At 44.2% G+C, this 27821-nt stretch overlaps 2 protein-coding genes across 3 annotated transcripts in view; one reads left to right on the top strand and one right to left on the bottom strand.

Moving 5' to 3' along the window:
- KATNAL2 (katanin catalytic subunit A1 like 2) overlaps positions 1 to 917 on the bottom strand; it is a gene marked incomplete at its 5' end in the record, with an annotated part of 32265 nt that extends 31348 nt beyond the window's left edge. Inside the window, one exon of the mRNA XM_082497783.1 lies at positions 867 to 917. Coding sequence (XP_082353909.1) covers positions 867 to 917 — 51 coding nt within the window. The remainder of the gene's footprint in view (positions 1 to 866) is intronic.
- An 8180-nt stretch (positions 918 to 9097) lies between these two features.
- PIAS2 (protein inhibitor of activated STAT 2) overlaps positions 9098 to 27821 on the top strand; it is a 32621-nt gene continuing 13897 nt past the window's right edge. For both annotated transcript variants that reach the window (XM_082496979.1, XM_082496978.1), the window contains exons 1-6: positions 9098 to 9305; positions 18793 to 19267; positions 22483 to 22567; positions 23204 to 23254; positions 23381 to 23471; positions 27407 to 27541. In XM_082496979.1, coding sequence (XP_082353105.1) covers positions 9282 to 9305; positions 18793 to 19267; positions 22483 to 22567; positions 23204 to 23254; positions 23381 to 23471; positions 27407 to 27541 — 861 coding nt within the window. In that variant the 5' untranslated portion in view covers positions 9098 to 9281. The remainder of the gene's footprint in view (positions 9306 to 18792; positions 19268 to 22482; positions 22568 to 23203; positions 23255 to 23380; positions 23472 to 27406; positions 27542 to 27821) is intronic.

Raw genomic sequence — 27821 nt, 5'->3', positions numbered from 1 at the left:
CCTTCTGCACAGTAGTACTGTTTCAATATCCCACCTCAGGGCACCGTTCAGTTGGCATCTGAATACACTTTAGGGTTCAGACAGAGGCTGTTCTGAAAGGCTCCTGTTCCTAGGTAAATATATAACCTACTAATCTAATAGATTAATATAACTTAAAACTCAGCCTCAGAATCCCTCCTAAAACTACCTTTTTGTGAGCAATCTTGTCCTATTCAGGCACACTGTGGATTTGTGTAAGCATACAGAGCACCTAACGCCTTTCTGGGGTTTTTAGCAGTCCTGCAGTGCAGCCCTACAGTCTATCTTACTCCAGCTGAATTTAACCAGCAGATGGAAGCAAAAGAACAGGTTACAAAAATGTAGCAAAATCCTACTGCTTCTGGACTTCCCGGAGCTCGACCCACCCGTGTGATGGGCACATGGTGGGAGTGCACAACCCTGACTTACAGAGAAGGGAGCTGGGGGAAGAAGGAATACGGACTTGTCCCTTTCGCTGTATCTCCTGCCACGACCGTGCAGCTGACGGGAGCTGGGGGGAGCAAGGGGGACGGGCCTGCCCTGAGGGGAGGACAGGGCAAGAAACCCTTCGCTCCTGCAAGGGGAAGCGAAACGAGAAGGGGGGGCGTTGGGAAGCCCTCACCCTTGAGGAGAGGCAGGACCGCCGTCACGCCGATGACCCCGAGGGCCTCCAGGCCCGGCCCGGCCCGCCCCGCCCCGCACACGGCCTGCCCCGCCTCGGCCGCCATGGCGCCCCCACCGCACCCACGCGCCTGCGCACAACTCCCCCGCGCATGCGCACAAGTGCGTCTGCGGCGCGATCTCCATAGCGACGGGGACGCGCAGCCGCCCGGCCTGCCGGTTCTTACCGCCTCCTTCGCCTGGTAGGCGGTCCTCAGCGTTTGGCAGGAGAGCTCCATCGCGGCGGGCAACGGACCCGGCCACGGGCGGCTACAGCCCGCGGGGAGACTCACAGCGAGCGCCCGGCAGCGCCCGGCCCCGCACCCCGCGGGCGACCGTGAGGGAGAGTCCCGCCCTACCTCCCTCACGCAGCCAATCGAGATGCCGAAGAGTGAAAGATTGCCCGTCAAACTGTCCAATCACAATGTAGCAAGGGGCGGCCGTTTAAAGGATAGGCCAATCACGATGGGGAGGAAAGGCGGGGCTGACGGTAGTATCGACCAATCGACTCTAAGCTCACCTGAGCAGGGAGGCAGGGGGTTTGTGGGGTTATGAGGGAAGCGGCGGGAATGTTGACCTGAGGGGCCGGAGGCAGTCCGCACCGGACCACACCACAGCAAACCACACCAAACCACCCCAAACCAGCATAGCCCAGAGGTAAACACGGTCAGCTCACCCAGACAAGCGAGGTGCACCTGAGAAGCAGCAGAGTGTGGTCTGCCCCTCACATCAAGGATGGCAGTGGGCCTTAAAATGGAGGCCGCCAGTGCGCTGACGCTTCTGACGCTGAGGGAACGAAGGGCTGTGAGAAAGGCCCTCTTCAGAGCCCCTGCAAGCCGTTGTTAAACTCAGCGTGATGGCTGCAGCCTCTTGGGTTCAGGATGTAAATTACTGTTGGGGTGATTTGGGCCTGCTGGAAACTTTGTCCTCAGTGCAGCTGGAGGAGAACACTCAAAAACCCAACAGAAAATATATGGAAGGGAGGTTAGAACATGCAACAGGCTTGCTTGGTGACGACCACAACAGGGCACCAGGTGGGACCGCAATAGTCAAAATGAGGAAGAGTGATCTTTTAGAAGCACCCTGTTCTCTGGTACCTGAGCGCTTCCCTGCCAGACAGCTGCAGGTACAAGCTCTCCCCAAGTCCTGCCCGTGGGAGACCAACAGCTACTCGATTCCTCCAGCTGTTCTTGGACAGGGTAACTACCAGATTCTTCATGTCCATGCTGTGCTACACTTGCTCAGCGTCCTTAAACCTGTGTTCTCCAGACATCCAGACCTTCCTCTAAACACTGTCTCCCCAGTATAACTGTCAATACTCCAAAAGGCCTTATCCTTTTGGTGCAGCCCTGTTCCTACTCCGGAATGTTTTTCCATGCCTTTTCTTAAACCTGCACAATCCAGTATAGGCAAACAAAATCTTTCTGTTCCCTGAAGCTCCCATCACTAAGTATCTCCATCTACACATACCTCTTAAACCCTTTTCTCTCTCCTTTCAGTATGTCTTAATCTCAAGGATGTCCTAAGCAAAAGCAGGACTTCAGTGTATGTTAACTGCTCAGTTAGTAGCACTGCAAATATAATGTACTTTCATCCTGTTAAGCACGTAAATGTAATACATATCTTTTTTATTAAATCTGTCCAATAAAACGTGGAGTTTTCAAAGTGGATCAGATCAATTTTCCTGCATCCAACTTAGATCCTCTCCTACTAGACTTTGTGTTTAACTTTGTGGCCTTGATGTGGTAGTAGAGTAATACATTCATTTTCCATTATTGGGTGCTTCTTTTTTATGGCTGTGAAAGAGAAGCTCCTGTAATTGAAGTTAGGATTCAAGCCATCCCAATTAGGTTTCCAGGATCACATCATTACTGTGGAGAGAATAGCCTGGATTCTTGGCTTTGCTTGACCGGAGAGAGTTTTCTACCATGTCTCTTAAAGGGATAGTGGTATCTCAATACATGTTTTGCTACTGTTTTGATGGATAAAGAGAAAGAGTCTGTGAAATCCCCAAGAAAGCTCAGATGATTAAATCTGCAAGGCCAGACTTGTGCAGCTGAACGGTGCTGGTTGGCAGGATCAAGGTGTCCCCAAGCAATTCCAGAACTTACAAAGACACCTGGATAGGGCACTTATAGTCTAGGCCTTACATTCAATAGACACATTTGATAAAAATAATAACGGTCAGGTAAACAACTTTATAGCAAACATTTAAATATTTCCCTGTTGTGCTTATAACCAAAATATAGGTGTATCACCCTGGGATGTTAGGATAGGCAAGCAAAACTAATTAGCATGTATGTCATCATCAGAACTGATTAGAATATAAAAAAATAAAGAAGAATAAATTAGGTTTCTAGTTTGCGTTTTTTCTGCTAAACATACATCTACTGAGTCTGACATCGCTGTAGTTATATATAGCCATATGTAACTTCACTGTGTCTTGACATAACAGAAAATTATATCCCATCTAAGCTCTGTTTTGTCAATTAGCTGCACAGGAAGTGCAGATACAAAGCACTGACACAAATGATTTCTTTCCAAAAAATAAAGTATCCAACTCAGAACATCTTGTCTTGTAATCAAAGCCCACATTTTTAAAGGCAGCAGAGTAATCAAGGGGGGCTTTGACAGGTCTAGGCCTAACACAAGAGAAGTGTGGGCACTGAGCACCACCCCATTACATTTTTGCCATCCACTTTCTCTAGTGTCACATTAAAAAATAAATGGCTATGGGATAGGAAAGCTGATGGAAAAGCCTCATGCTGGCTGATAAAGTTCTTTCCTTTAAACACAGTACACACAAAAAATCTATCTTCAACCCAGTCATCTCAGATGCCCCCAATCCTATCACAGTTTGCAACTGATATTCAGTTGTCTATTAGCAGCTGGTTAAGCAGCACAGGAGTTTCTTAAGGTATAATGCTCATGAGTGTAATTGCTGCAATGCTGGGAGTGGCTGTAGGATTGAGATTGTCCAGGACCTCCTTGTTCATCCATGCAGGCCTCCTGGTGTTTTTACCTGACTTTCTTTTTGGCGATATGCATCACTCCAGAGCTTGGAGGAGGTGATCATTGAATATTAGCCAGCTTTCTTGGGCCCCTCTTCCCTCCAGGGCTTTATCGCACAGTACTCTGCCAAGCAGATCCCTGCAGAGGCCAAAGTCTGCTCTCCTGAAGTCCAGGGCAGCAAGGTTTTTGTGCACCCTCCTTGCCACCCTAAGGCTGCTCTTGAGTGTGACATTCCTCACCAGCTCCTCCTTGTTGGTCAGAACAAGGTCTAGCATGGCACCTCCTTTTTTTGGCTCCTCCATCACTTGGGGAAGGAAGTTATAGTGGATGCATTCCAGCAACTGCCTGGATTGCTTAGGCCCTGCGGTATTGTCCTTCCAACAGATACTGGGGTGGTTGAAGTCCCCCATGAGGACCAGGGCTTGCAAATGTGAGGCTGCTCCTATCGGTCTATAGAATCATAGAATCATAGAATGGTTTAGGTTGGAAAGGACCCTGAAGATCATCGAGTTCCAACCCCCCTGCCATAGGCAGGGACACCTCCCACTAGACCAGGTTGCCCAAGGCCACGTCCAGCCTGGCCTTCAACACCTCCAGGGATGGGCCTCAACAACCTCTCTGGGCAACCCATTCCAGTGCCTCACCACCCTCACAGTGAAAAACTTCTTCCTAATGTTCAATCTGAAACTGCCCTCTTCCAGTTTAAAGCCATTCCCCCTCGTCCTATCACTACATGCCCTAGTGAAAAGTCCTTCCCCCGCTCTCCTGTAGGTCCCCTTTAAGTACTGGAAGGCCGCAATAAGATCTCCCTGGAGCCTTCTCTTCTCCAGGCTGAACAGCGCCAACTCCTTCAGCCTCTCCTCATAGGAGATGTGCTCCAGCCCTCGGATCATCCTCATGGCTCTCCTCTGGACACGCTCCAGCAGGTTCATGTCCTTCTTATGTTGGGGACTCCAGAGCTGGATGCAGTACTCCAGGTGGGGTCTGAGGTGAGTGGAGTAGAGGGGCAGAATCACCTCCTTTGACCTGCTGGCCACGCTTCTTCTGATGCAGCCCAGGATACGGTTGGCCTTCTGAGCTGTGATTGCAAACTGCTGCCTCATGTTGAGCTTCTCGTCAATCAGCACACCCAGGTCCTTCGCCTCAGGGCTGCTCTCCAGCCATTCCCCACCCAGCCTGGATTATTTGTGCTTGGGATTGCCCCGACCCAGATGTAAGACCTTGCACTTGGCCTTGCTGAACTGGATGAGGTTGGCTTGGGCCCACCTCTCCAGCCTGTCCAGGTCCCTCTGGATGGCATCCCTCCCCTCCAGCGTGTCTACCTCGCCAAACAGCTTGGTATCATTGGCAAACTTGCTGAGGGTGCACTCGACCCCACTGTCCATGTCACCGACAAAGATGTTGAACAGTACAGGTCCTAGTACTGTCCCCTGAGGAACGCCACTCATCCCTGGTCTCCACTTGGATATCGAGCTGTTGACCGCAACTCTTTGAGTGCGACCGTCCAGCCAGTTCTTTATCCACCGAGTGGTCCATTTGTTGAATCCATGTCTCTTCAATTTAGAGACCAGGATATCATGTGGGACAGTGTCAAACACCTTTCACAAACCCAAGTAGATGACATCAGTTGGTCTTCCCTTGTCCACTGCCACTGTAACCCCTTCGTAGAAGGCCACCAAATTTGTCAGGCATGACTTGCCCTTGGTGAAGCCATGCTGGCTGTCACCAATCACCTCCTTGTTTTCTACGTGCCTCAGCAGGGTTTCCAGGAGGATCTGCTCCATGATCTTGCCAGGCACAGAGGTGAGGCTGACTGGCCTGTAGTTCCCTGGGTCTTCCTTGTTTCCCTTTTTGAAAATAGGGGTTATGTTTCCCCTTTTCCAGTCTGCAGGAACCTCACCAGACCTCCACGACTTCTCAAATATGATGGCTAGTGGCTTAGCGACCTCATCTACTAGGTCCCTCAGGACCCGCAGATGTATCTCATCAGGTTGCATGGGCTTGTGCACCTTCAGATTCCTCAGGTGGTCTCGCACTTGATCTTCACCTACAGTGGGCGGTTCCCCATTTTCCCAATCCCCGCCTTTGCATTCTGCATCATGGGCAGTGTGGCTGCAGTCCTTGCCAGTGAAGACTGAGGCAAAAAAGTCATTGAGTACCTCAGCTCTGCCTCTGTCCCAGGTAACCAGTTCTTGCGTTTCCTTCTGGAGGGGGCCCACACTTTCCCTACTCTTTCTTTTCTCACTGACATACTTAGAGAAGGATTTTTTGTTTGTCTTAATGTCCCTGGCCAGATTTAGTTCTACCTGGGCTTTAGCTTGTCTAACCCAACCCCTGGCTGCTCGAACAATTCCTCTGTATACCTCCCAGGCTACCCGCCCCTGTTTCCACTCCCTATAGACCTTCTTTTTTCTTTTGATTATGTCCAGGAGCTCCTTGTTCATCCATGCAGGCCTCCTGGCTTTTCTGACTGCCTTCCTCTTTGTAGGGACGCATCGCTCCTGAGCTTGGAGGAGGTGGTCCTTGAATATTAACCAACTTTCTTGGAGTCCCCTTCCCTCCAGCGCTTCATCCCATGGCACCATGCCAAGCAGGTTCTTCAAGAGGCCAAAGTCAGCTCTCCCAAAGTCAAAGGTGGTCAGCCTGCTGCGAACCTTCCTCGCTACCTCGAGGATCTTGAACTCGACTATTTCATGGTCACTACAGCCCAGGCTACCCTTGAGTTGTTGTCTACCAGCCCCTCCTTGTTGGTAAGAACAAGATCCAGCATAGCTCCTCTCCTCGTTGGCTCCTCAACCACTTGGAGAAGGAAGTTGTCCTCAAGGCAATCCAAGAACCTCCTGGATTGCCTATGCCTGGCTGTGTTACCCTTCCAAGAGATGTCAGGGTGGTTGAAGTCACCCATGAGAACCAGGGTCTGTGAACATGATGCCGCCCCTATCTGTCTATAGAGGGCCTCATCCACTCAGTCTGTGCTCTTAGATGGAAGTATGAAGTGGCTGCCTCGAAGAAGGGCAGGTTGTCTGCTCCTTTGTATGGCTAGTGCTGGGCCAAGTTTTAAAGCTTCTGTTGCAAAATCAGAAATTACTCAAGGGAAGAGCGTGGGGAATTCTTTAGGAGCTGCAGCAGGGGGTTGTAAGAGGAGAAAGAGGAAGGGAAGGAAGAAGTATTGGAAGTGGAGGTGCAAGAAGCAGCAGTATCAGAAGCTGGAAGAATGTCTGAAATTTGAGGCAGGTTTCTTAAAAGCTTTGTGGAAAGAGAAATGTTTGAAAGGTCGACACTTTGGTAAGCTAAGATGGCCTGGTATCTGAGGAGTGTACGTCTGGAGTTGACGCATGTGTGAGGAGTTTTGAAAAATCAGCAGGACTTTTAGGAACTAGAGCAGAAGAGGAGGCTGAATCTAGCTACTGGGAGAACCAGAGAGAAACCTTGGTGTGGAGACAAGATAACGGAGTGGGAGAGGATAGGCCTTATGCTTTTATGGAATAGGGACCTTGGAAAAAGGTTGAGGAGGACCAGAGGTATGGTGTATGTGTTTTTTCAAAGGTATGGCCCCTGTGATGAGTAGGAGAAAAGTTGTGAGGGAAAGCCGGTGAAAAACAAAATATGATGAGAAGAGAGAAGAACTCTAAGGAACACTTTTCTTCAAGCAAAAAAAAAAAAAAGGATGAGCTAATATTAATAACCTGTTATTATCTTATGCATGTGAGGCTTAAAACATAAACTATGATCTGTTTGCTCCTATCCCAGTGGATACTGGGGATGCGATGAATGGGAAGGTTGAAAGATGTGGCTATGAAGTGAGAGGTGAGTGTACGTGAGATAAGAAATACCCGGCTCTGGTGTGAGCTTGAACATAGATGACTTTCCCGCTGTATTTAAAGGAAGAAACGTGTGAGGGTGTGCTGAAAGAAAAAGAGAAGGCTTTGGTCTGGGCTGTGCTGGTGTGTGCTTTAATGATCTAAGAGATCCTGACCTGCAGCTTGCCCCTTTCGTCTGGTATTGAATTGCAGGGAAAAAGAAATATTTGAGGGATCTGGGAGCTGAACTCGCACAGCGGTGTAGCAGACAGCATGCTTAATTTGGCTGCAAATTCCTGGTTTTGACTAACAAAAGAGATTTGAAATTAATAGAGTCCTTATGTTTTGATCTTAGAGGAAATGACTGTTACAAGACCAAGCACTGAACCAGCTTATGCAGAGAAGGACTAGCTGTCTGTGGTTATGGTTTAAAAATTTAGCAGAACTAAAGGTTTACCTTGGATTAGCTAAAAGTGAATAAAAAGGAAGGGAGCCTCAAAAAGCTATTGGAAAATTACCGCTAATAATCTTAAGTATGGAGTTCCTGCGTCTCCAGATCTTGCAGCGATATGGAGTGACTATGGCCAGTGTGTACCGCCGGTGTCAGTACCCTCTGTAAAAGCTCAATTATTTGTTCCCAAAATTACCTGCCTGAACCCTTCCTGGCAGAGCGTGCTGCTGACGTGGCCCGGCTTGTGGCCCCTTAAGAAGCTCCTGGTGTCATGTGCTTGTACTTTTCCTGAGATATTATGGTTGTAGTTACTGCTCTGAATCTGTCAACTGTGCAAAAACTGCTGCCTTTTGGTTAATATGGGCAAACATATTTTGGATTTTGGACGTGTTTTTTTTTTTTTTTTTTCCCAGTGCCTCTCTTCAACTTCTCGTTTGGGTTGGTTTGGCTGCTTGACTGTTTGTTGGCTCAGTCTTTGCCTTTTTTTATTGCAGTAAATCAATTGTTTGGTTTAATGGCCCAGTTGCCAATGAAACTGAATATTGTGACTAGGTAATTATTGTGACTAGATAATGATCTCTGGCTGCTTTTGAAAATAATATTCTCAGCTGCCCCTCAATGTTTATTTTTCTGTAAATGTCTCAACATTTCCCTTACAGCAGGAAACCCATTATCCGGTTTTGAAGCTTACCGCCACTGACATTTTCGCTTCAGTTTTTATTAATAAAATGTGTCACACCATCATTATAACACAAATTATGAGAACGTTCTTGACGAGATGGGTGAAACTAAGAGAGTTATTAAATCGCAGTGCAAGTCCAACCTTTCTTTCCATTTAACACACTTCAATGGCAAGACTCTATCGTTTGCTGTTCTTCCTTTGTTTTTGGTGAATATAGTTCTGTTTAAGCACGGAGCGGGAGCCCCCGGCGGGGTTCCTTCTGGAGAGCGGCGGCCCGGGAGGTGCTGCTTCCTCCTCATGTCCCTTTGCTTGTCCCGCCCGCCCTGGGCCTTACCCTTCGCTACGCGCCCGGCGGGTTTGGGCCTGCTCGGTACCCCGAGGATCGGTAAGGGGTACGGCGAGCCGGTACCGGCGGGTTTTTACCTCAGCATTTCCCTCAGAGCCGCCCCGCCGGGCGCAGAGGCGGCCCGGAAGGCGGCGCGGAACACCACCTTCCCTTCCCGCCCCTCCCCCCCCCCCCCCGTCGCCGGTGTCACCCTCCCATGTGACGTGCCGGGGGCGCGCACAAAGGTGCACGATGGTGGCAGCAGGATTCGGCGGCGGCGGCGGCGGCAGGAGCAGCAGGAGCGGCAGTAGCAGCAGCAGCAGCGGGTAGAAAATGGCGGATTTCGAGGAGCTGCGGGTGAGGAGAGAGGCGGCGGCAGGGAGGGAGACGCGGGCCAAGATGTTGCGCGGCCGTTCCCGCCGCTCATCTACTTCCCCTTCCCCTCCCCCTCCCCCCCCCGGCCGTTCCTCACGGGCAGCCCCCGCTGCGTCCCTCGGTGCTTGCCGGCTGAGGAGAGGGGGAGCGATGAGCCGCCGGCGCCTCTCGCTGAGGCGGCAGCCCGTAACGGCCGGCCGAAAACCGGCGGGGCCCCGCGGCCGCCCGCGCCTTCCCCCGGCGAGGAAGCGGGGCCACCCTGGAACGCGATCGGGGGGCGGCGGGAGCCTGAGGAAAACCTTCCTTGTCACTGCCCGGGGACCGGGAGGCCCGGGACACGGACTCCTCGGGGAAGCCGCTTTCTGTCTCCGCCGGGTGGGTTGTGCTGGTGGTGGGGGGGGGGAGGTGCTCTCCCTCCCCACCCGTCTGAGCTCCCGACATCTTAAAAGCCGTTTCGGCTGTTGCCTGCGGCCCGAGGAGGCGAGAAGCCGGGCCCCGGCCCGCCGCCGTGTGCGCTCGCATGGCGGGGCTCCGCGCCCTCGGGAGCGCCCTCGCTGCCGGCGGGAGGGAGAATGCCCGGGAACGACTGGATCTTTGGGAAGGCTAAACGTTACTGACTCTTTTGAAAATTCGTTAAGCGCTTTCTAACCGGGAAAGCCGCGCCTGTGAAGCGTGAAATCCAGTATTTCTTTTCAGATCTGCTTTATCTTCAATTGAATGCCTTTTATATTCACTCGTGGACTTTCTGCAACAGATTTTTCGTGGGGGGGGTATGGCCTTTTGTATTTTGAGGTGTGGACGCAAAGAGCTGACTGCATAGTTTCTCGTTTTCCTTACGTTTCTTGAACAATCTGTGAGTATCTTTGTTTGGAAGGAGGATGTCCTTCTGCAGCATCCACACCTGCAGAAGTGCTGCCGAGGGAATCCTACATGCACACCCCCTTTCTCCCCCCCCCCCCCCCCCCCCGACTGCCGTACAAAAAGAATAAAAGCCAGTTAAATAGGAACCACTGAGCTAGGCTTTAGTGGAGAGAAAGGTCTGATGGCTGAACTGACAGCAGTCCGACCAACAGTGGGAAATATGCTGCAATCGCCAGAGAATTTCCCACACTAAGGCTTCTTCCAGCACTAACACCGCTTGGGTTGAAGTGACTGTAGTGTAGATGAGGAGCTCAGTCATAAAAATCTTGCGGAAAGAACGGAGTTTCTTTATTTGAGGACAGCAGTGCTCTATCTCAGTCTTAGGTTTAAGGGGTTGGCTTATTTTTCCTTAAGGGTTGGCTTATTTTGTAACTTGTTTGTGTTTACATGTTTTCTTGTTTAGTGTATTCACTCATTTTCAGCCCTCTTTCTAAGATCTCTCAAAGGGTGTAGTTACGTAGTTGGCTCAACCCCTAGTATAAACTTTGTAGCAGAGATGACTCTTCTTTGTGTAGCTCCTCTTCTCCAGGCTTGAGCTGGAGTTGTGATCTGCATTTTCCAAAGCGCTATAATCACTTATCTAGATATGCATAAGTATTGACAGACTCTGTCTGGCAATTGGGTACCTAAATAACTTTGAAATTATATATGCACCCTGAGTTGCTTGCCAAAAGTTACACAGGAACTATGGGGGGAAGAGGGAACTGGGTTTCAGGCCAACTACAGGACTGTGCAATTGTCACTCAAAAGAATAGGGATCAGTAGTTAAAAAAAATACTAGTTTGAAGAAATGTCTTTTGATCTTCTCATTCATCTTATTTGTGAACTGGAGTGCCTGTAAAATGAATCTGTTAGCCTGGGCCTTATCTAAATGTTCAACATCCAGCCGATAGTAATTAATGGTCCATTTTGGAAAAGCTCTACCTTTTGGAAGACAGCATTGACTGCCTCATGTTTTCAAGGACTTTACTGCCATTTTTTTTTTTTTTTTGTTTAACAGGATAGATTTGAATGCGTCTGCTTGAACACCAGGCACTTGGTTTGCAGGTTTAAGTTTTTTTCAGACAGCTAATTGTTCCTGCTTTTGGCCAAAGAAGAGAGACACCCTAGCACCCTCAACAGATTTAATGAGTTGACCTTTAGGAGTCATCTTAAACTGCTGTTTTATAGATTAATGTATGTGATGTTTTTATGGCAGTATTGTTTGCTGTTCTCTTGTTGATTGCAATTTCCTGTAGTATGTGATCTCTACCTGCAATTTGGAGAATTGAATTTATTTTAGTAAATTGTTAAGGACTAACTGAAGCCAGGAGGTCAGAGTTTTTTCTTAAATCCTGTTTGGGGGAAGCATGCAGGGTGTCCTGGTTTGAGGTAAAACAGGACCAATTTTGTTCAGTAACTTTGCTTCTTAGCTGGGCCTCTTCTAACTACTGAAATTAACAGCATATTGTGCAGACAGTGTTCGCTCTCAAAGTGGTAAGAGACCTGTGGTTATAGTTGATGCTAAGGCATGGTATGTGGAGAGGCTCTTGCTTATACTTACTGCTATAACAACCAAGGCCAGCTCAGAAGCTGAAAAACGTAAAAGGGTCCATCGGCAGGGAGGAGTGGACAGGACAGGTGACCCAAACTGACCAACAGGGTATTCCATCCCATCTGCCTCATGCTCAGTATAAAAACTGAGGGATCAAAAGGTTAGTTCTCTTTCTTCAATGGCTGGTGCCCGAGGAGGGCTCTGTCTGTTTGGCTGTCTTTGATTCCGATCCTGAATCCAGATCCTGAATCCAGTTCCCGTCCGTCACCGGGTCCAGTCTGGGACTTCCTTAGTGCCCGCTGGTGATTTGATTGTCATCCTGGGAGCTTGATACAGTTTTGTATATATTTCATTATTTTATTTTTATTTTATTATTAACGTTTCATTATAGTAGTTTAGTTCCTTCTAAACTCATAAGTCTCTTTTTCCCTCCTCTGCCTCTCTCTTTGAAGAGGTGTAGGGGGGAGCATCTGTTGGTCCCACCTGGGGTGCCCCACGTCCCCAGTAGCCGATTCAGCCTAAACCACAACACAGGGGCAAAAGATCATTTTAATTTTTGTTCGTACCTTCCCTGCCATTCTCTGTACCTTCAGAGTAGAAGTTCTGGGGAGCAAGGGTTATAACTGAGAGGCTGTAGCGAAAGCAAATAAACTCAAAGGATGCGGTTACATCATGCCTTTTGGAAATCTTCAGTTTTTTTTAAGGATTTGAAGACAGCTGTAACCACGGTCAGTGCTTTTCAAGGTATTGGTGAAAATGTCCAGTATAAGGCTTACCCTTCCAGTCCTTCAGATTAACCCTTAATTAATTAGTAGTGTTGATTGAATTGTGTAGTTTACCAGTTTCTGGAATATTAGAGAGTTGCTTAGAAGATGTGAGAACAACTGTAATTTTCTTGTATTTTGACATACAGTTTCCAGACCCGCTGTTCACAGATGTGTTTTTAAACATGGTTCATACCTTTATCCATAAGCCTCACTCATGAGCAGCCCAATGAATGTCAAACAGATTACACAGGCATAGATGGACATGGAACAGAAGTCAGCAGTCTGGTGTGGAGGCCAGAGATGGCATCTGAACACATTTTTGAACAGAATTGGCCCAGGAGTGGGGAATTACAGCTCCTTCTGAAAGCCATCTGTGAGAAAACAATTCCAGCTCCCAACAAATTCTGACCTCACTGAGATTTGGCTAGAAGCTATGGTTTGCATTCCAGCAAAATACTGCAGATCAGAGGATAGGTTATATATTATTACTTAGAGAGAGGGAACATCTCTTGGGTCCACTAAGTTTCTGCTGGCATCCTGACTCTTAATTTGGAAACAAATAATACAGAGTGCATGCTATCCCTGAAACATTGCAGATCCCTAGTTTAGAAGGTAACAGCTTCAGTCTCACAGTTTGTATTTAGTCAGGTTTTGAGGTAATATCACAGAATCACAGAATTTTCAGAGTTGGAAGGGACCTCTAGAGATCATCTAGTCCAACTCCCCTGCCAAAGCAGGATTGCCCAGAGCACATTACTCAGGACTGCATCCAGGCGGGGCTTGAAAATCTCCAGAGAAGGGGACTCCACAACCTCCCTGGGCAGCCTGTGCCAGTGCTCTGTCACCCTCACCGTAAAGAAGTGTTTCCGTGTATTTGAACGGAACTTCCTGTGTTCTAACTTGTGCCCATTACCCCTCGTCCTGTCACTGGGAACCATTGAAAAGAGCCTGGCTCCATCCTCCTTCAACCCACCCTTTAGATACTTGTACGCCAATATATGTTAGTTTCATCTTAATGATAAAAAAAAAACCCAACCAACCCTCTCTATAGGCAACTGAATATGCCTATTCCAAAATTACTTTGTGTGACACTAGTGATCAGTTTCATGGCCATTGTGGAAGAAAACTCAGTGAGAAGATGGAAGCATGCTTATATGTCCTATGTGGAAGGGGAGGTTACAGAAAATTTACTTTCAGCATCTATAAACCTTGATTTTTCTAGTAAGCCCCCCTTTTAATTTTTGCTGTTGCGTATCCAGTACTGAAGTCATGCAATTCCAATGTGAAGAGCAGTGTGGTTCATATACCATATTAAAATACAGAAATTGAAATCTCATTCTTGTATGTATTGGATCTATTGCTGAAACTGGACTTGGTGTCTTTCCATTCCTCTTGCTTTATTTTTCCAGTCTGAACGAACAGCATTTGCCTGTTTACCAGGTGAAGCAGTGGTTAGTGCTAAATTGTTCGGCAAGAAGAAAACTGAGGACTATTTTCACGTGTTCACGTGTCCTCTTCAAGCTCATTGCCAAACACTCTGTTGTGCTCTGTTTTATTTTAGCTGTTTTAATAACATTGTACTGTATTTGTGGACTAGTTTTGGGGGGGTTGATGTAGATATCAAATTCTGCATCTTGATCTGGGGTAAACTTAAAATGATGGACAGAATAGATATTGAGCAGTTTCTGTTGGTGTTGTAGTGATCTCTAGGTTGCAGTTGATGTTGAGTGTATTAAATAGGATGTCGTCTGATTAAAATACTGTTGTTAACCAGTGATAATATACTGTTACGTTGTATCTGTACATAGTTCCCCTGTTTTTCCTAGATGCATAGTTGCTTTTTCAGACCAGTGAGGCTTATTGTGGTACCTTAAAAGTTTGTTGTATGTAGAATAATAAGCAATTAATGATTGTGCTGAGATACAGTGATGGGGGAGAGGAAGGAGATAATGAAAATGAGGCCACAATGAAATGGATCAAGCTTTGTATTGAGCGTCTTATGTAAAATGAACACTAGTATTTGATTTAGGATTTTCACTGTTATATTAAGTGCACGCAACTTTGAAGAGTAATGTCTAATTTCGGAGCCAGGCTGGAGTTAGTCCAACAAAAAATCCCCATAATACTGAGGACCTGATGGTCATGCTGTTTGTACCAACTGTTGTGTTCTTCAGAGGTACTCTTACTGTGCTGTACTACTTACACAGATTTAACTAGTGACCTCTTCTTTCCCAGGACTTGCAGTTCTTTATCTATAGTTATATCAGTTTCCAGAATACATTTATATTTTGTATTTAGGGTCAGCATAGAGGTGTTCAACCATCCCAAGACACAAGTTGCTCTGCCTTACCAGTATTACACATTTCTAGCTTGCTGTAAATCAGCATGTATGCAAATTTATTGCAAAAGATGTCAGAAAGGTGCTTTTCTGCTGTAAGTGTCTGTCGTGGGATTAAAGTCAGGAGCAAGGATTTGTGGGCTTGGTCCTTGATGTGTTACTTCCCTATACAGCCTTCAGACATTTCAGAAAACGTCCCAGTGGGGCTGAAGCAGAGCTCTTAGGTGGAGACTGACCAGAACTTTTGAGTGGACTCAGATTGCTTCTGCAGGTTCAAGTGTAGGGTTCACTACTTGAGCAGTTGTGGTTGTCCTAGAAGCTACAGTCGTCGGTGCTTATTGTAGATCTATGTCAAGAATTTTACAGGCGTTCTTGGTTACCTTTCATTCATATGTGTAGGTACAATGACTGTTAAAATTGCAGGTAGCTTTGGCAGGGGGAGTGTGGAGAATCACTTACCTCTTGTTTGAGAGATATGTTTGATCCCTTACTTTGCTCTGAAACATGCCTCCCCTTAATTTCAGTGGCGCGTCAATGTTTTCTGGACTCCTTTACTTCACCATCCCTGCAAAATGAATGCCATTCCAGATACACCTACGGCTTAATGCTTTAGAACAATATTTCTGCTATGAATCATGGTTGCTATAGTTTAACAATAAGAAACAAAAAACCCTGTGAAACTTCTTCTGACCTTCAAATATGAATTTCAGGGGAAAAAATGTTTCTGGAATATAAAAATACTTGAATTATCCAGTCTGATTTCCTTCCTTAAAGTTCTGTCAAACTACTCTTTGTGTTCATGGGGAAACATTAAAAGTAAAATGGCTTTGGTCTTCTGTGTTAAAAAAAAAAAAAGCTTTTTATTGGGCTGTGCAGCTATAAAGAACTTCTTTTAAGAGAAAATTGATGGCATTTACATGACACAACTTGAATGTCTAATCTTAATTCAGTGATGTGAAAAGCATGTTAATAGCTAGGCTGCAGTCTTCTGCAATATTGCTGGAACCTCAAAAGAAAATAACTTGGTAGGGTTTGTTGGAAGTAATACCTGCCTTGCACCATGATTATAAATGCTCCTAAGCATATGTTATGCCTACATAAAAGCTTGTTGATTATAACAAGTGTCCAGTTTGATACATCTGTAAGTGGAGTAATAAGCTTAAACGTGTAGATCAGACTAGCTGCATATACATGCACGTGGTGGTTGTTGACTTAAGGGAATGTAGAATCAGCGTTAGGGGGAAAATGTTGCAAAAGCCATTGTTTAATTACTTGCAGTAAAACTCACTTTTGCAAGACTTCTTTCAAAAGTGTATGTAAGATTTTTGCGTTGATGGACAAAACCATGTATTTTTTTTTATAGTCTCAAGCATTTTTAATGGAGGTGCCTATTTAAAATCTTGCTGACTATGGTATTGAAGCCAGCCTGTGTCTTCTAATAAAATGAAATCCATCTTGTAAAAAAAAAAAAAAAAAAAAAAAAAAAAAAAAGGCAAGCTAGTTTTCTGCATAAAATGTTAGCTGTTTCAAGGCGTGATTGACCTCTCATTTCACCTTGATTAACTTGCAGGAATGCACAGAAGGCAGCAGGCAGTGTAATACACTGTATTTTTCAGCATGTGCTATTTCCTTAATCTCTATGTAAAGAATTATTTTATTCATTTGCATTCTGATTATGGAATCCAGATTCATGCTTACTGCCTGCATCTGAAATGAAGGAGCTGACGTTGCTATCAAGCTTATGCAACTATCTATGGAAGCATGCAACATGAAGTTCTCAGTAAATTCTTGAATATCAGTATTATCTTTTAGCACAATTTCTCTATTATGTGGCATGACTATGAAGCTGTTATAGTATTTGAAGCTATTTTTATGAATACTGAAACACTTTATTTTCTTCACCCTGTTTATTGTGAGACTAAGGGGAAGTAGCAGGGGAGTGCCAGGTGGAAACTAACCTTCTCCAACAGCTTGCAAACTGGATGGAGTTCTGTTTCCATCTCTTTTCTTGCATTGTTTTTCTGTTGAGAGAAGTTGCTGGGATGAAATGAAGGTGACATCTGCTGGCGGTGTCTTCTGAAGAAGTTAGGGTGAGCCACTCTACATCTCATGTGACACTGCTTTCACTGGCAATTGTGTGCGTGGTACGTTTGCAGACGGGGTGTTTGGGGAATGCCAGTTTGAAGACTGCTGTGTTAGCTCCTTGATAGGAGCATCACCGTACCCAAACTGGCTGTCTGGAAATGTTGAAATTTGCTATCTGAAACAAGATAACCTCTTCACTCAACAATGAGAAAAGGGTGTGCCTGATGAGAGTACTACCATAGTATTTTAGATGGTTGTTTTGATACACGAGTAAGGTGGCCCTTGAAAAGGCAGATCCTGGCTGCTTGCTCCTGCTGTCTTGTAATGGCACAAGTTCAGTTTTCATCTGGCTCAATTCCTTGATCTGCCTTACTGTAAAAACAATTTTTTCAACATTAAGGAGAGAAGAGGGAGCAAGCAGGTGGGGGCACTGGGGGAGTTCAGACTTTTTTTGTGGCTGACTGCATGGCTGTGGCATAGTTGTGTTAAAACTTCAGCTGAGATCAAATCTATGTTAGAATATGTGGATGTAAATTCTGTTACTGTTCTGTTATAGTAAGTCTTAGGGAAGGTAAACCAAAAAGATTGCGTTTTGAGTTGTATCTCTTCTGAAATCAATACCCAAAGCTTTCAATGTTGTATATTGGACTACTATTTAAAAGTCAAACAGTGGACTTTTGAACTGTTTTTTAGAAATATCTTTTACGATCCCAGATGTCTAGTACTTCATACCTTCTGCTAGAGCCTTCATCTTCCAGTCCTTGAGCCTGGAATTGGTACGGTGCAGAAGTACAGATTAAAGTCAGATGTGCTTTCATCTTTTAAACTTAACCTCCTTGTTACAGTGGAAGAGTCCCACAGAAATAGGAAGTTGCCTAGAAGAATTCTGGACAGTTTTGTATCTCTGAAAAGACTGCTTGCTTTCAAAAATGCGAGATGATGCACCTGTGTTACTTGTTTTTAGTAATGGGTGGAGGAGATTGCTTCCTCTTGCGTAGTGAGCTTTTTTATTTCTTGGGATTTTTTTTTTAAATTAGAATCTTTCTGTTTATGAACTTCATAGTTCAATCCTCAAATTCTTCCACAACTGATAACCAAATAAACAGCATTACTTTGAAGAGATCTTTCAATGTCCCATGCTACCAGAACATGATATGAAAACGACAGGGAGTTTTCTGTGATGTTCTGAAAGAATCAGTTATGTTGGTTAAACAGTTCGTTAGTGTGATATAATATAGCTTTTTTGAAAGTGTCTACCTTGCTGTGCCATCATTTCAAGAGTGAAATCTGATGTGCCTGTCTATGTTCATGGATGCATTTAACATGCTACCCAGAGTAAGGGATGTTTCAGAATAAACTATGCAGAACTGAAACACTTCCTTAAGTTATGTCTTAAAATACATTGAAAGACTGGTGATGTCATGGTTACTACTGGTACTGATTAATCTGATTTTTTGTTTGTCTCATGAAGTGAGACAGATTTTTGTGTTGCAGCTTATGCTTCTGTCTGTGAATTTAAGATAGCACTGCACAGGTTGCATTAAAATGTTGTTGCTATTTTTGAGTGTGAAAACAATTAGAAATCTTTAAAATCAATAACACAACCAAAATCAACTTTCATCCTGGACACTTTGTTTCTTCCTTTTAAAATAACTCTTAACTAACTCTAATTAACCTAACTTTTGTGTTGGGTAAGGGTGTGGGTAGTACCTAAGGTAACAAGTGTGGAACTAGAATGATGGAAGTTCAGATACTTCACAATGCTCCTCACAACGGCCTTCTTGGCGTGCTGTTGGTTTACCTGTACTTATCTCTCTTTTCTAGAATATGGTATCAAGTTTTCGTGTTTCTGAACTACAAGTGTTGTTGGGGTTTGCTGGACGTAATAAAAGCGGGCGGAAACATGACCTCCTGATGAGGGCACTGCACTTACTGAAGAGCGGCTGCAGTCCAGCAGTTCAGATAAAAATCCAAGAACTCTATAGGCGTCGGTACCCAAGGACAACTGAAGGACTTCCAGACTTACCAGCTATAAAACCTGCAGTGTTCAATTTGGACAATAGTTCCTCTGCTGTTGAGCCTGACCTGGCTGTTGCTGGCATTCATCCACTCCCTTCTACTTCAGTCACGTCTCAGTCTCCTTCCTCACCTGTCAGTTCTGTGCTCCTCCAAGACACTAAGCCCCACTTTGAGATGCAGCAGCCTTCCCCTCCAATTCCACCTGTTCATCCTGATGTTCAACTGAAAAGCCTACCTTTTTATGACGTGCTTGATGTGCTTATAAAACCTACGAGTCTAGGTAAGTGTTTAATAGCTCTGCAGGACGCTTAATTAATGAAATAAGTGTTGCCTATGACAGTACTAAGTCCAGGCTTAAATTGCTTTTTGCGTCTGGGGAAAAGTGGAAACTCCCTTCCTTTCTCATCTCTACCCTTGCCCTCTCTCAACCACCTGTCCCCAAAGGCCACACTTCAGAAAATAGTGATCTCTTCTGTAAATATTATATGATTAAAGATCTTTATCTTTTGAATATTCAATAATTGAGTAAAATGGTTCAGTTGGAAAGTACCTACAGTGATCATCTAACTGCCTGACTGCTTCAGGGCTGACCAAAAGTTAGAGTAAGAGTTAAGGGCATTGTCCAATGGCCTCTTAAACACCGACAGGCTTGGGGCATTGACCATGTCTCTTGGAAGCCTGTTCTGGTGTTTCACCACCCTCTCAGTAAAGAAATGCTTCCTAATATCTAGTCTAAACCTCCACTTTTGGATGAAAGATTTGGACCTGAAGTCTCTGCCAGGTACAGGGAAGAACACATCTGTCAGGGCCAACAAGAAAAGAGTTTCAGGGTCAGTAATTAATTCTTTGCAACAACGTAAGGAGAACAAGTTCACTGGTTTGTTAGTTTACACTTATCTCACTGCAATAGTTCTGCAGGTTCTGACATCTGGCACCGAAACAGATGCTTTGTGCAGCAAAGTTCAGTGTTGTACTCAGATTAGTGAAGGTTTCTCAGCCTACAGGTTGTTGCTGTACTGTATGTTAAAATGTAGAGTGGACCTCTGTCTTCCAAATAATCTGAAATCTCAGTTTAGCTTTTCTAAATGCCTCACTCTTAAACACATTTAATTATTTGGAAATACATTGTTTTCTGTCTTGAAATTCAACCTGTCTTACCTTACATGGTAGAAAATGTTCCCTAACTATTTAGTAATATTGTTTAGGAACACTTTCAGCATTTTACAAGCTGTTTGCATCCTCTTAAACATTTTAGTGCCTTAACTGATAATAGAGCCTTTCAGGCAGTGACTTGTACCTCAATGAAGCATATACCGGTGACTGGTCATCCTCCAGTACCTACAGCAGCAAACATTACTAACAAATGCCTCTTGTCACTTCTGTTTGTGTTGTGACACCCTGTTAGAGAAGAGTTTAATATCAACGCATGTATTGGTACAATAGCTGCTGTGGTGTTGGACAGCTCTGCAGCTCACGCTGCCATTGCTTTAACAGAGATAATCTCAGTGCCACAATGTCCTGGCTAACTCCTGCTTATGTGTGCTCTGCGTGGTAGCTGTGTATCCGAACTAGCTTCATGAATTATTCTCTGTTATGGGACAACTGTTGGCTCATAGTTAACCAGACTGGTTGCCAGCCACACAGTCACTCTGTCCCATATAATGCAGTGTGTGTACCGCGTTATATTTCTGCTATGCAGTTACCTTTTGGTCTCTGGTCAATGATATCTAGAGGTGGCAGTGATATGCTAGAAATTCTCCTAACAGCTGTTTTCCTCAACTTATGATCCTTTTTAATGAAGGGAGAATGCTTCCTTAGGGGTGTCACCATGCTATAGGTAGGGCTGCATGTAAATTCCTCTTTCCCTTGAAGACTGTAGGCTCTTTGTTGCATGTTGCCCAGTTTTAACAAGAGTGAGGATTTTCTAGTCCTGTAACGTTCAGGTCTTCTTAGAACATGGGCAAGAACATTTAACTGAGTACTTGCTTGCCTTCAAACTCTTTCCAGAACACAGTACCTGGGGGTGGCAGCAGCCAGAGCTACAACTCATATCTGTGTGAGGAAGAGTGGGGAAATGAGATGTGAGGAATAGCTTGATGTGCAAATAATGGGCCCTTCTGATGTTAGGAGGATATGAACATTGGCTGAAAATCACTCTAATATGGATTCACAAGCATATTTGGAAATGAGGGTTTAATGAAGATTTTTAGGTTGATATGGATAGCTTATAGTCCCAGTTAGTAGACTTGGGTGATTGGGACATGGAACAAACAAGTTTTGTATGTTTGAGAATTAAGGATTCAGAAACCACGTAAGTCAGTGAGCTAGGAGTATAGTCTGATTCACTATGACTCTTTACAAGAGATGAGCACAGATGTCTTTTTGCACTAGTATGAGAACACAAGAGCAGGTGTAGGTGTGGGGTCTAGTTTTCACCCACACACAATTCAGCAACAGAATAATTCCATGATGTTTTGAACACATGCTGAAGTATTATTTTGAAATAGAAAATGCTGTCTGTGGGCTGTGTGTGTGTGCATGTAAGTGCACAATGTAGCTGTTCTGAATTGTTTGAGGAACTTGGTGTGTGTGTTTGCTCCACCTAAGTTCTATTTCATGTTCATGTCCTTTTTGTGTGTGTTTTCTGGTCATAAAGATCACTTTCAGTAAATATCACAGTGTACAAGAGAGTCTAGCTCTTCCAAATTTGCCTGGTTTAGTTGTGCTATTTTTGTGTTTGTCCTCCTTGCTGGTTACTTTAAACTGATGGACAAGTCTAATCTACTTTTATTTCAGGTCAAGATTTCTAACTTCTCAAGTCAAAAGAAAGTAGAAGAGTAATATGTACATACTATGAACCCTTAATACTAAAATGTTACTGCTTCCCAGCACTGACAGACAAGTAGGATTCTAATATGAAAGTTGTATTTATTTATTTTTTTGCCAAATGCTACTGAGGAGTAACTTCCAGACATGAAGTCTAGCTGGCTTCTCTGGCATTAGGGGTTGTGCTCCCTCCCTTCCTCCTCAAAGGCTTAGTTTCCTTTAGCTGTTACCTTTAGCTCTTTCGGAATTTAGTCTAATTCCAATTGGAATTCCAGCTGTCCATTAATACCTTCTGGTGTACATTCTCTTCTTGTAGTACCTTAAAAATAGTTGTAAACATCTCTGTGGTACTGTTTTCGTCAGATATTCAGTGTTATATTTTGTTTTGTGTTTCTTTGAACCTTTCTCCTGTGGGAGAAAGGATTATAATGGAGTTTGCCAAGCTGCTTTAGCACTGAAGTGTAATGTGTTATTTAGCCATCTGAATATAGTTGAGTGAATGATTTGTTCCATTGCTTTCCTGTTGACAGTTACATGCAGTTCAACGACAGTTTGATTATATTAAGTGACTTGTGCCTTTTTCCAGGAAAAACTCAATTGCAGATCCTGTTTTAATCAATGACTTTAATCACCATGGTTAAACCTCTTTTGTGTTTCTTTTTCTTCTAGTACAGAGCAGTATTCAGAGATTCCAAGAGAAGTTTTTTATCTTTGCTTTAACACCTCAGCAAGTCAGAGAAATCTGTATTTCCAGGTAAGAAGTAAGAGTGTGGCATAGTGTAGGTAAACTTTTGCAAAATTTCAGGAGAAAGTGTGGGGTTTTTGGTTCATTTTATGCATTGCATAAGCTTGCAGATGCAGTCATAATCCTCACCAAAGTTATACTGAGTTTATCTGTTCTGTTTTCTTCAGGAACTACTGTGCACAGAGTTTATGTGCAGTTGGGGTACATCCTACGTCACTAAAGAGTTAACAATTACTCGCTTCCAAATAATTGTGACCATTTAGAAAGGTGGTAAGCTTTTCTTCCCTGCATGTTTCCTGGCTGCAGGAATGGAAGGCTGCTTTTATCTTTTGTCCCATGGATCACATTGTTGCAAGACCTATGGTGTAAGCCAAGAGAGTTCACAGGGTTTTTTTCCTCTCTGGCAACATCATACTTATCGTTACTATAAACTCCTGACAGAGGATCCTGATCCTAAAGTCCTGCTTAGCTTACAGTAGCTACCCAGCGGTGTTGCTCGTAAGACTTGTTCATAGCTCAATAAAAGAAAAATAAGTGCAAAGTTTAGTGATGTTGAACCGGTGTGCCAGTTCTTTCTGTATATGACTGGAATATGAGATCTGCTGTCTAAATGGGTACTTCCCTTTTTCTTTCTCTTTGTCACAGGGACTTCTTGCCAGGGGGCAGGAGAGATTACACAGTCCAAGTTCAGCTAAGGTACCTTTTTCATAGTCTTCTCTTTGAACTTCTTAATTGGCCAATGTAACATAATTCTAGATGTTTTTGGGGACAAATGAATGTAGTGACACTTGAAAATGATGCTTTCTTTTTTTGGGGATATAGGTTATGCCTAGCAGAGACAAGCTGCCCTCAAGAAGATAATTACCCTAGTAGTTTGTGTATTAAAGTAAATGGGAAGCTGTTTCCATTGCCGGTAAGCTTGTTTGTACGTATTTGTGGCTTCTTTGTGACTTGCAGCCTGTGTGTGTTTTCTGTAATGTTAGCTTGCTAAAGCAATCAAGCTATTTATTGTTATCACTCAAATTTCTCTAGTTCTTAATGTTAGGCATATGGTTTGTATGTTTGCTGTATGAGATAGCCATTACTGCTTTTAATCGTGTTACAGCCACTGCATGGATTGATTGTGTTTTAGCTACCTATAGCAAGTTGGCAGTCATACCCTGTACCGGTGTCTGATGTTGCAAAAGATGGTACGTAGGCAGGGTCACCTCAAGGCTTGAATATATATGAAAAGGGAAAAAGCACTTTCATTATTGTTGAAAAATGGCTGGAACAGAGAAAGATGGAAAAAGTAGTAGTACAGAGGTGTTTGTTTTCAGCAGTGGGTTTGGAAGAACCCTCTGTGGAGAGAGGAGGTGTGAAACCTCTTTTTCAGAATGTTTGTCACCCCCTTGGTGTGTCACCTTCTTGGTGTTGTCCTGTACCCTCCCTCCTGCCATATGCAACCATGACTGCTTTTTTTGCTTCTACTCAGCTTAAATGAGACTCTCTAGCTTCTCTTCCGCCTACTTCTTTAACCATTGCATCACTGTTCTGTCTTCACTGTGTAAGAGGATTTCTTTCATGTGTTTCCTGGTCATTTTTCTCTGCAAATGCCAGTTATGTTCTCTGTGATAAACTTCAGGATTTTCTGCTTTCTTCTGCAGATTGTCTTCCTTTCTTTAAGTAACCCACCAAAAAGAATTTGGTTTGATGTTATCCTGTGGACATTAATGTCTGCTGATTCTCAGTCTTGTTAATATAGTTTACACCCTGCTATGCGGTGCTATCCATTTTGTGTGTAACATATGTCACAGTCATAGCAAAAATTATTTGTAATCTTATATTCTTGCTCTGCTTTAGATCTAAACCCTATAAGTTCTTCCTGCACATCATAAGATGATTTTTAGTCTGTTCAGCAGAAACTTAAGTTCAGAAAGTGAATAAATGACTATCGTCCTGGCAACTTCCTTTCCTCTCTTCCTTCAGTTGAGCTGAATGACAAGTATAGTCTCCTGTCCGAGTGCTCCTGCAAACATTTTTTTGTTGGTTTGGTCACTGTCTGCATCCCTCTGTTGGTTCCTTTCTGTTGCAGGAAATGTAAGGTAACTTATTTGCCTCAAAGACCACTATTGTCCAACTCAGTAGTGTTGGTGTTAGGTAATTAATCAGTGATGCAAGCCTCTATTGCGAACTTGTACAATTATTAACTGAGTACTGGTCTGTCTTTCCCTGGTGTAGCAGTTAATGCCCCTGCAGATGTCTGTAAATTATTCTAGGTCATCTCTTTGGCTGTAGTCCTTACTAGAAACTTCAGAGAATTGCTGCCAGTCTGCCAGCACTGCTTCGGGTTGTGCAAAATAGTGTTTTCTTGTGTTCCCACAACTATCTCTGTCTTCCTCTTACGGTGTTGGTTCTGACTTAAAAGGAGTAAATGCAGAGCTTTTCATGCTGTTGTCATGGCAAGTAACACGGATTATATCCATAATGCACTACAGCAGGTGACTTCTCTTGTAGGCAAGACAAAACGTGAAAGTCCAAAAGGTGATTTGCTTTGCTTCTCGGGGGACCTCCATAGACCACTGCAGGTCTCTTTCAAAGGACGAAATTAAATGCATCAGAGCAGGTTGGAAATAGCTACGTAGAAGAGCAATCACTATTTTTGTTGATAGATTTTTCTGGCTATAGCAGATTCCACCTACATTGACTAATATTGTTCTTGTAAGGAGCATGGAAGACTTTAAAGACCCAAATAATGATGGCACTTGCTAGCCACTGGAATTGGCAGCCTAACTAAACAGTGCTAGGCCATGCTGGCTGTGACAGGCAAGCAGAGTGTTCTTTACCTGAGTCCTGGGAGGCTAGGAAGGGAAGGTTTTAAAGTGTTCTAGGAGTACAAGGTTGAATCTCATCTCAAGGTCATTGCTCTGTGGAATAAAATGTCAAAAGCTTCACTGCAATGAAGCATGTGTGCTGCAGAATCTGTCTCTAAAAAAAGAAAAAAGTTCGGAAATACAAAAATTTGCATCCTTGCTCTCTTGAAAGCAAGGCAGCTTCATTTTAGGATGAAGACCAGCATTATTGTGGCTGGTACAGCATGTGTGGAAATACTCTCCTAAATATTGCAGAGATGGTGTCTTCGTCCACATAAGCTGATTATAAAGTTACTGTAGTAGAGAAAGGCCTACTACATCTACTATATGCTTTATAAATGGCTGCAGCAGTTATGTCTGATTAAAGAAATTGGCAAATCATTCCTTCTTTTGAATGTGAAATTGTCGGCAGTCCCCATACATCTGCTGCCTCTGTGTTCTGCGATAAAGCACATATGGTAAGGTTCCTGATAGCTACTGTGTCACTCATCTGGGGCAAGAACCATGTTGGAGAGAGTTCTTCAGCCAATTGCTGTCTGCTGCTCTGGCCTGGCAGACCTGCCTGTAGAAGCTCTGAGTCCCTCTTCTGTCACTGCAAGCAAGAGTCCGGTCTGAAATTAATAACGGGCAGTGGTGAGGCACGGCGAGGGCTTGGTTGTCAGGTGAAACGTGGACTAGTAATAGAGCTGCGTTGGAAACCTAAGAAATGATGTGGCAACTATTGAGAGTTCTATGGCTTAAAGGCAGTGATTATCCTGTGGTATACTTAGCTAGTGAGTGGAAGAGGCTGTTTATTTCTGTTTTTTATTTTCAGACTTAGCATCTTTAAACTGACTCTTTTTCCAAGCACTAGGCTGTGAATGTGTGTGTTTCTCTGGGTTAAAAAAAAATAAATAAATAATGGGGGGGGGCAGGGTCAGCATATACTTTCTGGGAGAGTTTCTTGTATAGAACAATGCTGTCTTGAACTAAATGAAATCTGGCAGTCAGTTCTGTGCAAGGCACAGGGCTGCAATCTCTTACTGGCATCCGTCTGGTGCAGGATGCGTTTCTGAGATGAGTGGACTGCAGGTTGTCTGTGTGAGCTCAAAACAGAGATTCTCTGAGTTCCTGTTACAGACTGGCTTGCTTTCATAGCGACAGATGCAGGGTGAGGTGAATAAGCTGCAGTTGGGCTGTGTGCTCCTTCACATAGCACAAGTACGTTCTGCTCACGATATGCTGGAGAATATGTGCTTGCCTAGATGCAAAAGGGAACTGGATGGCTCCAGATTCAATTCACAAATGTCATATAGGAAATAAAACTACAGAGAAAAGCTGTCCAGATTATGAAATTCTTCACCAAAGCTGCACAAGCAATATCTAGTTTATTATTTTGTTTCTGCAGACAACAGCAAAGCCTATTAGCTCTTAAATACAGCTGATATTCCATATACAGCCCTTCTTCAGGGACTTTGGCAGTGTACAGATGACAACCTGTCACTACTGGGGCTAGGTGTAGTTAATGGGAGGCGAAGCAGACACCAAGGAGTTGCAGAGCTCTTGGAACAAGACTTTATTGTTTCTTAAATAGAATAGTGAGGTGTTTTCTGGGTATGAAACACTGAATTAACTCTTCATGACTTGCTGTGTTTGTCACTAAGGCTGTACCCTTGCGGTATTCCACTCGTACCCTTGCGGTATTCCACTCGCTTTCACTGGGTTGGGGTGGAAAAAAAGGACAAAGCATCAACATCGCCTTTTACTCTTCCATTGACCTTATCTGGACTGTGTTTTCTTCCATCTTTTCAGCATTTCTGTAAAACCACTTTAAAACAAAAAATCCTTTAAAATTGTGGTAGACTGATATTTCTCAGTTTAAGTGTTGAATTTAGTCTCCAGCCTAGAGAGTCTCTAGCTTTACCTGCTTCCCATAGATCTGTTGAAAACTAACAAGTCTATTTCAGAGTACAGCGGGGAGACTTGGTAACACTTTCCTTGTCTTTTGTTCCCATAGGGGTATGCTCCACCGCCAAAAAATGGAATTGAACAGAAACGACCTGGGCGCCCCTTGAATATAACGTCTCTAGTTCGGTTGTCGTCAGCAGTGCCAAACCAGATTTCCATTTCATGGGCTTCTGAAATTGGAAAGGTAAACTGTACGCTCTGTAGGATGTGGAAAGCTGTATAAATAACCTCATCTAGAATTCCTTATCCCCTACTGCCTGATGTTGCTGGCAAGGCATACACCAGCAAGTGTTTAGTATTAGGTGGCTGAACTTATTATCAGTGCCAGGAAACAAAGTTTGCTCTAGAAGTATAGTAGTTTAGAGTAACACGTATAAGATTTGCACACAGGTGGCAAAGACTTCCTTATAGAGTTCACATTAGAAAGCCTGTCATTAGGGATTGCCTGAAATGTGTGTCCAAAA

Source organism: Vanellus vanellus, assembly GCF_965231255.1.
Source record: "Vanellus vanellus genome assembly, chromosome: Z".
NCBI lineage: Eukaryota > Metazoa > Chordata > Aves > Charadriiformes > Charadriidae > Vanellus > Vanellus vanellus.
Note: the sequence above shows the minus strand (reverse complement) of the source record. Positions and strands in the feature narration are given on the sequence as shown.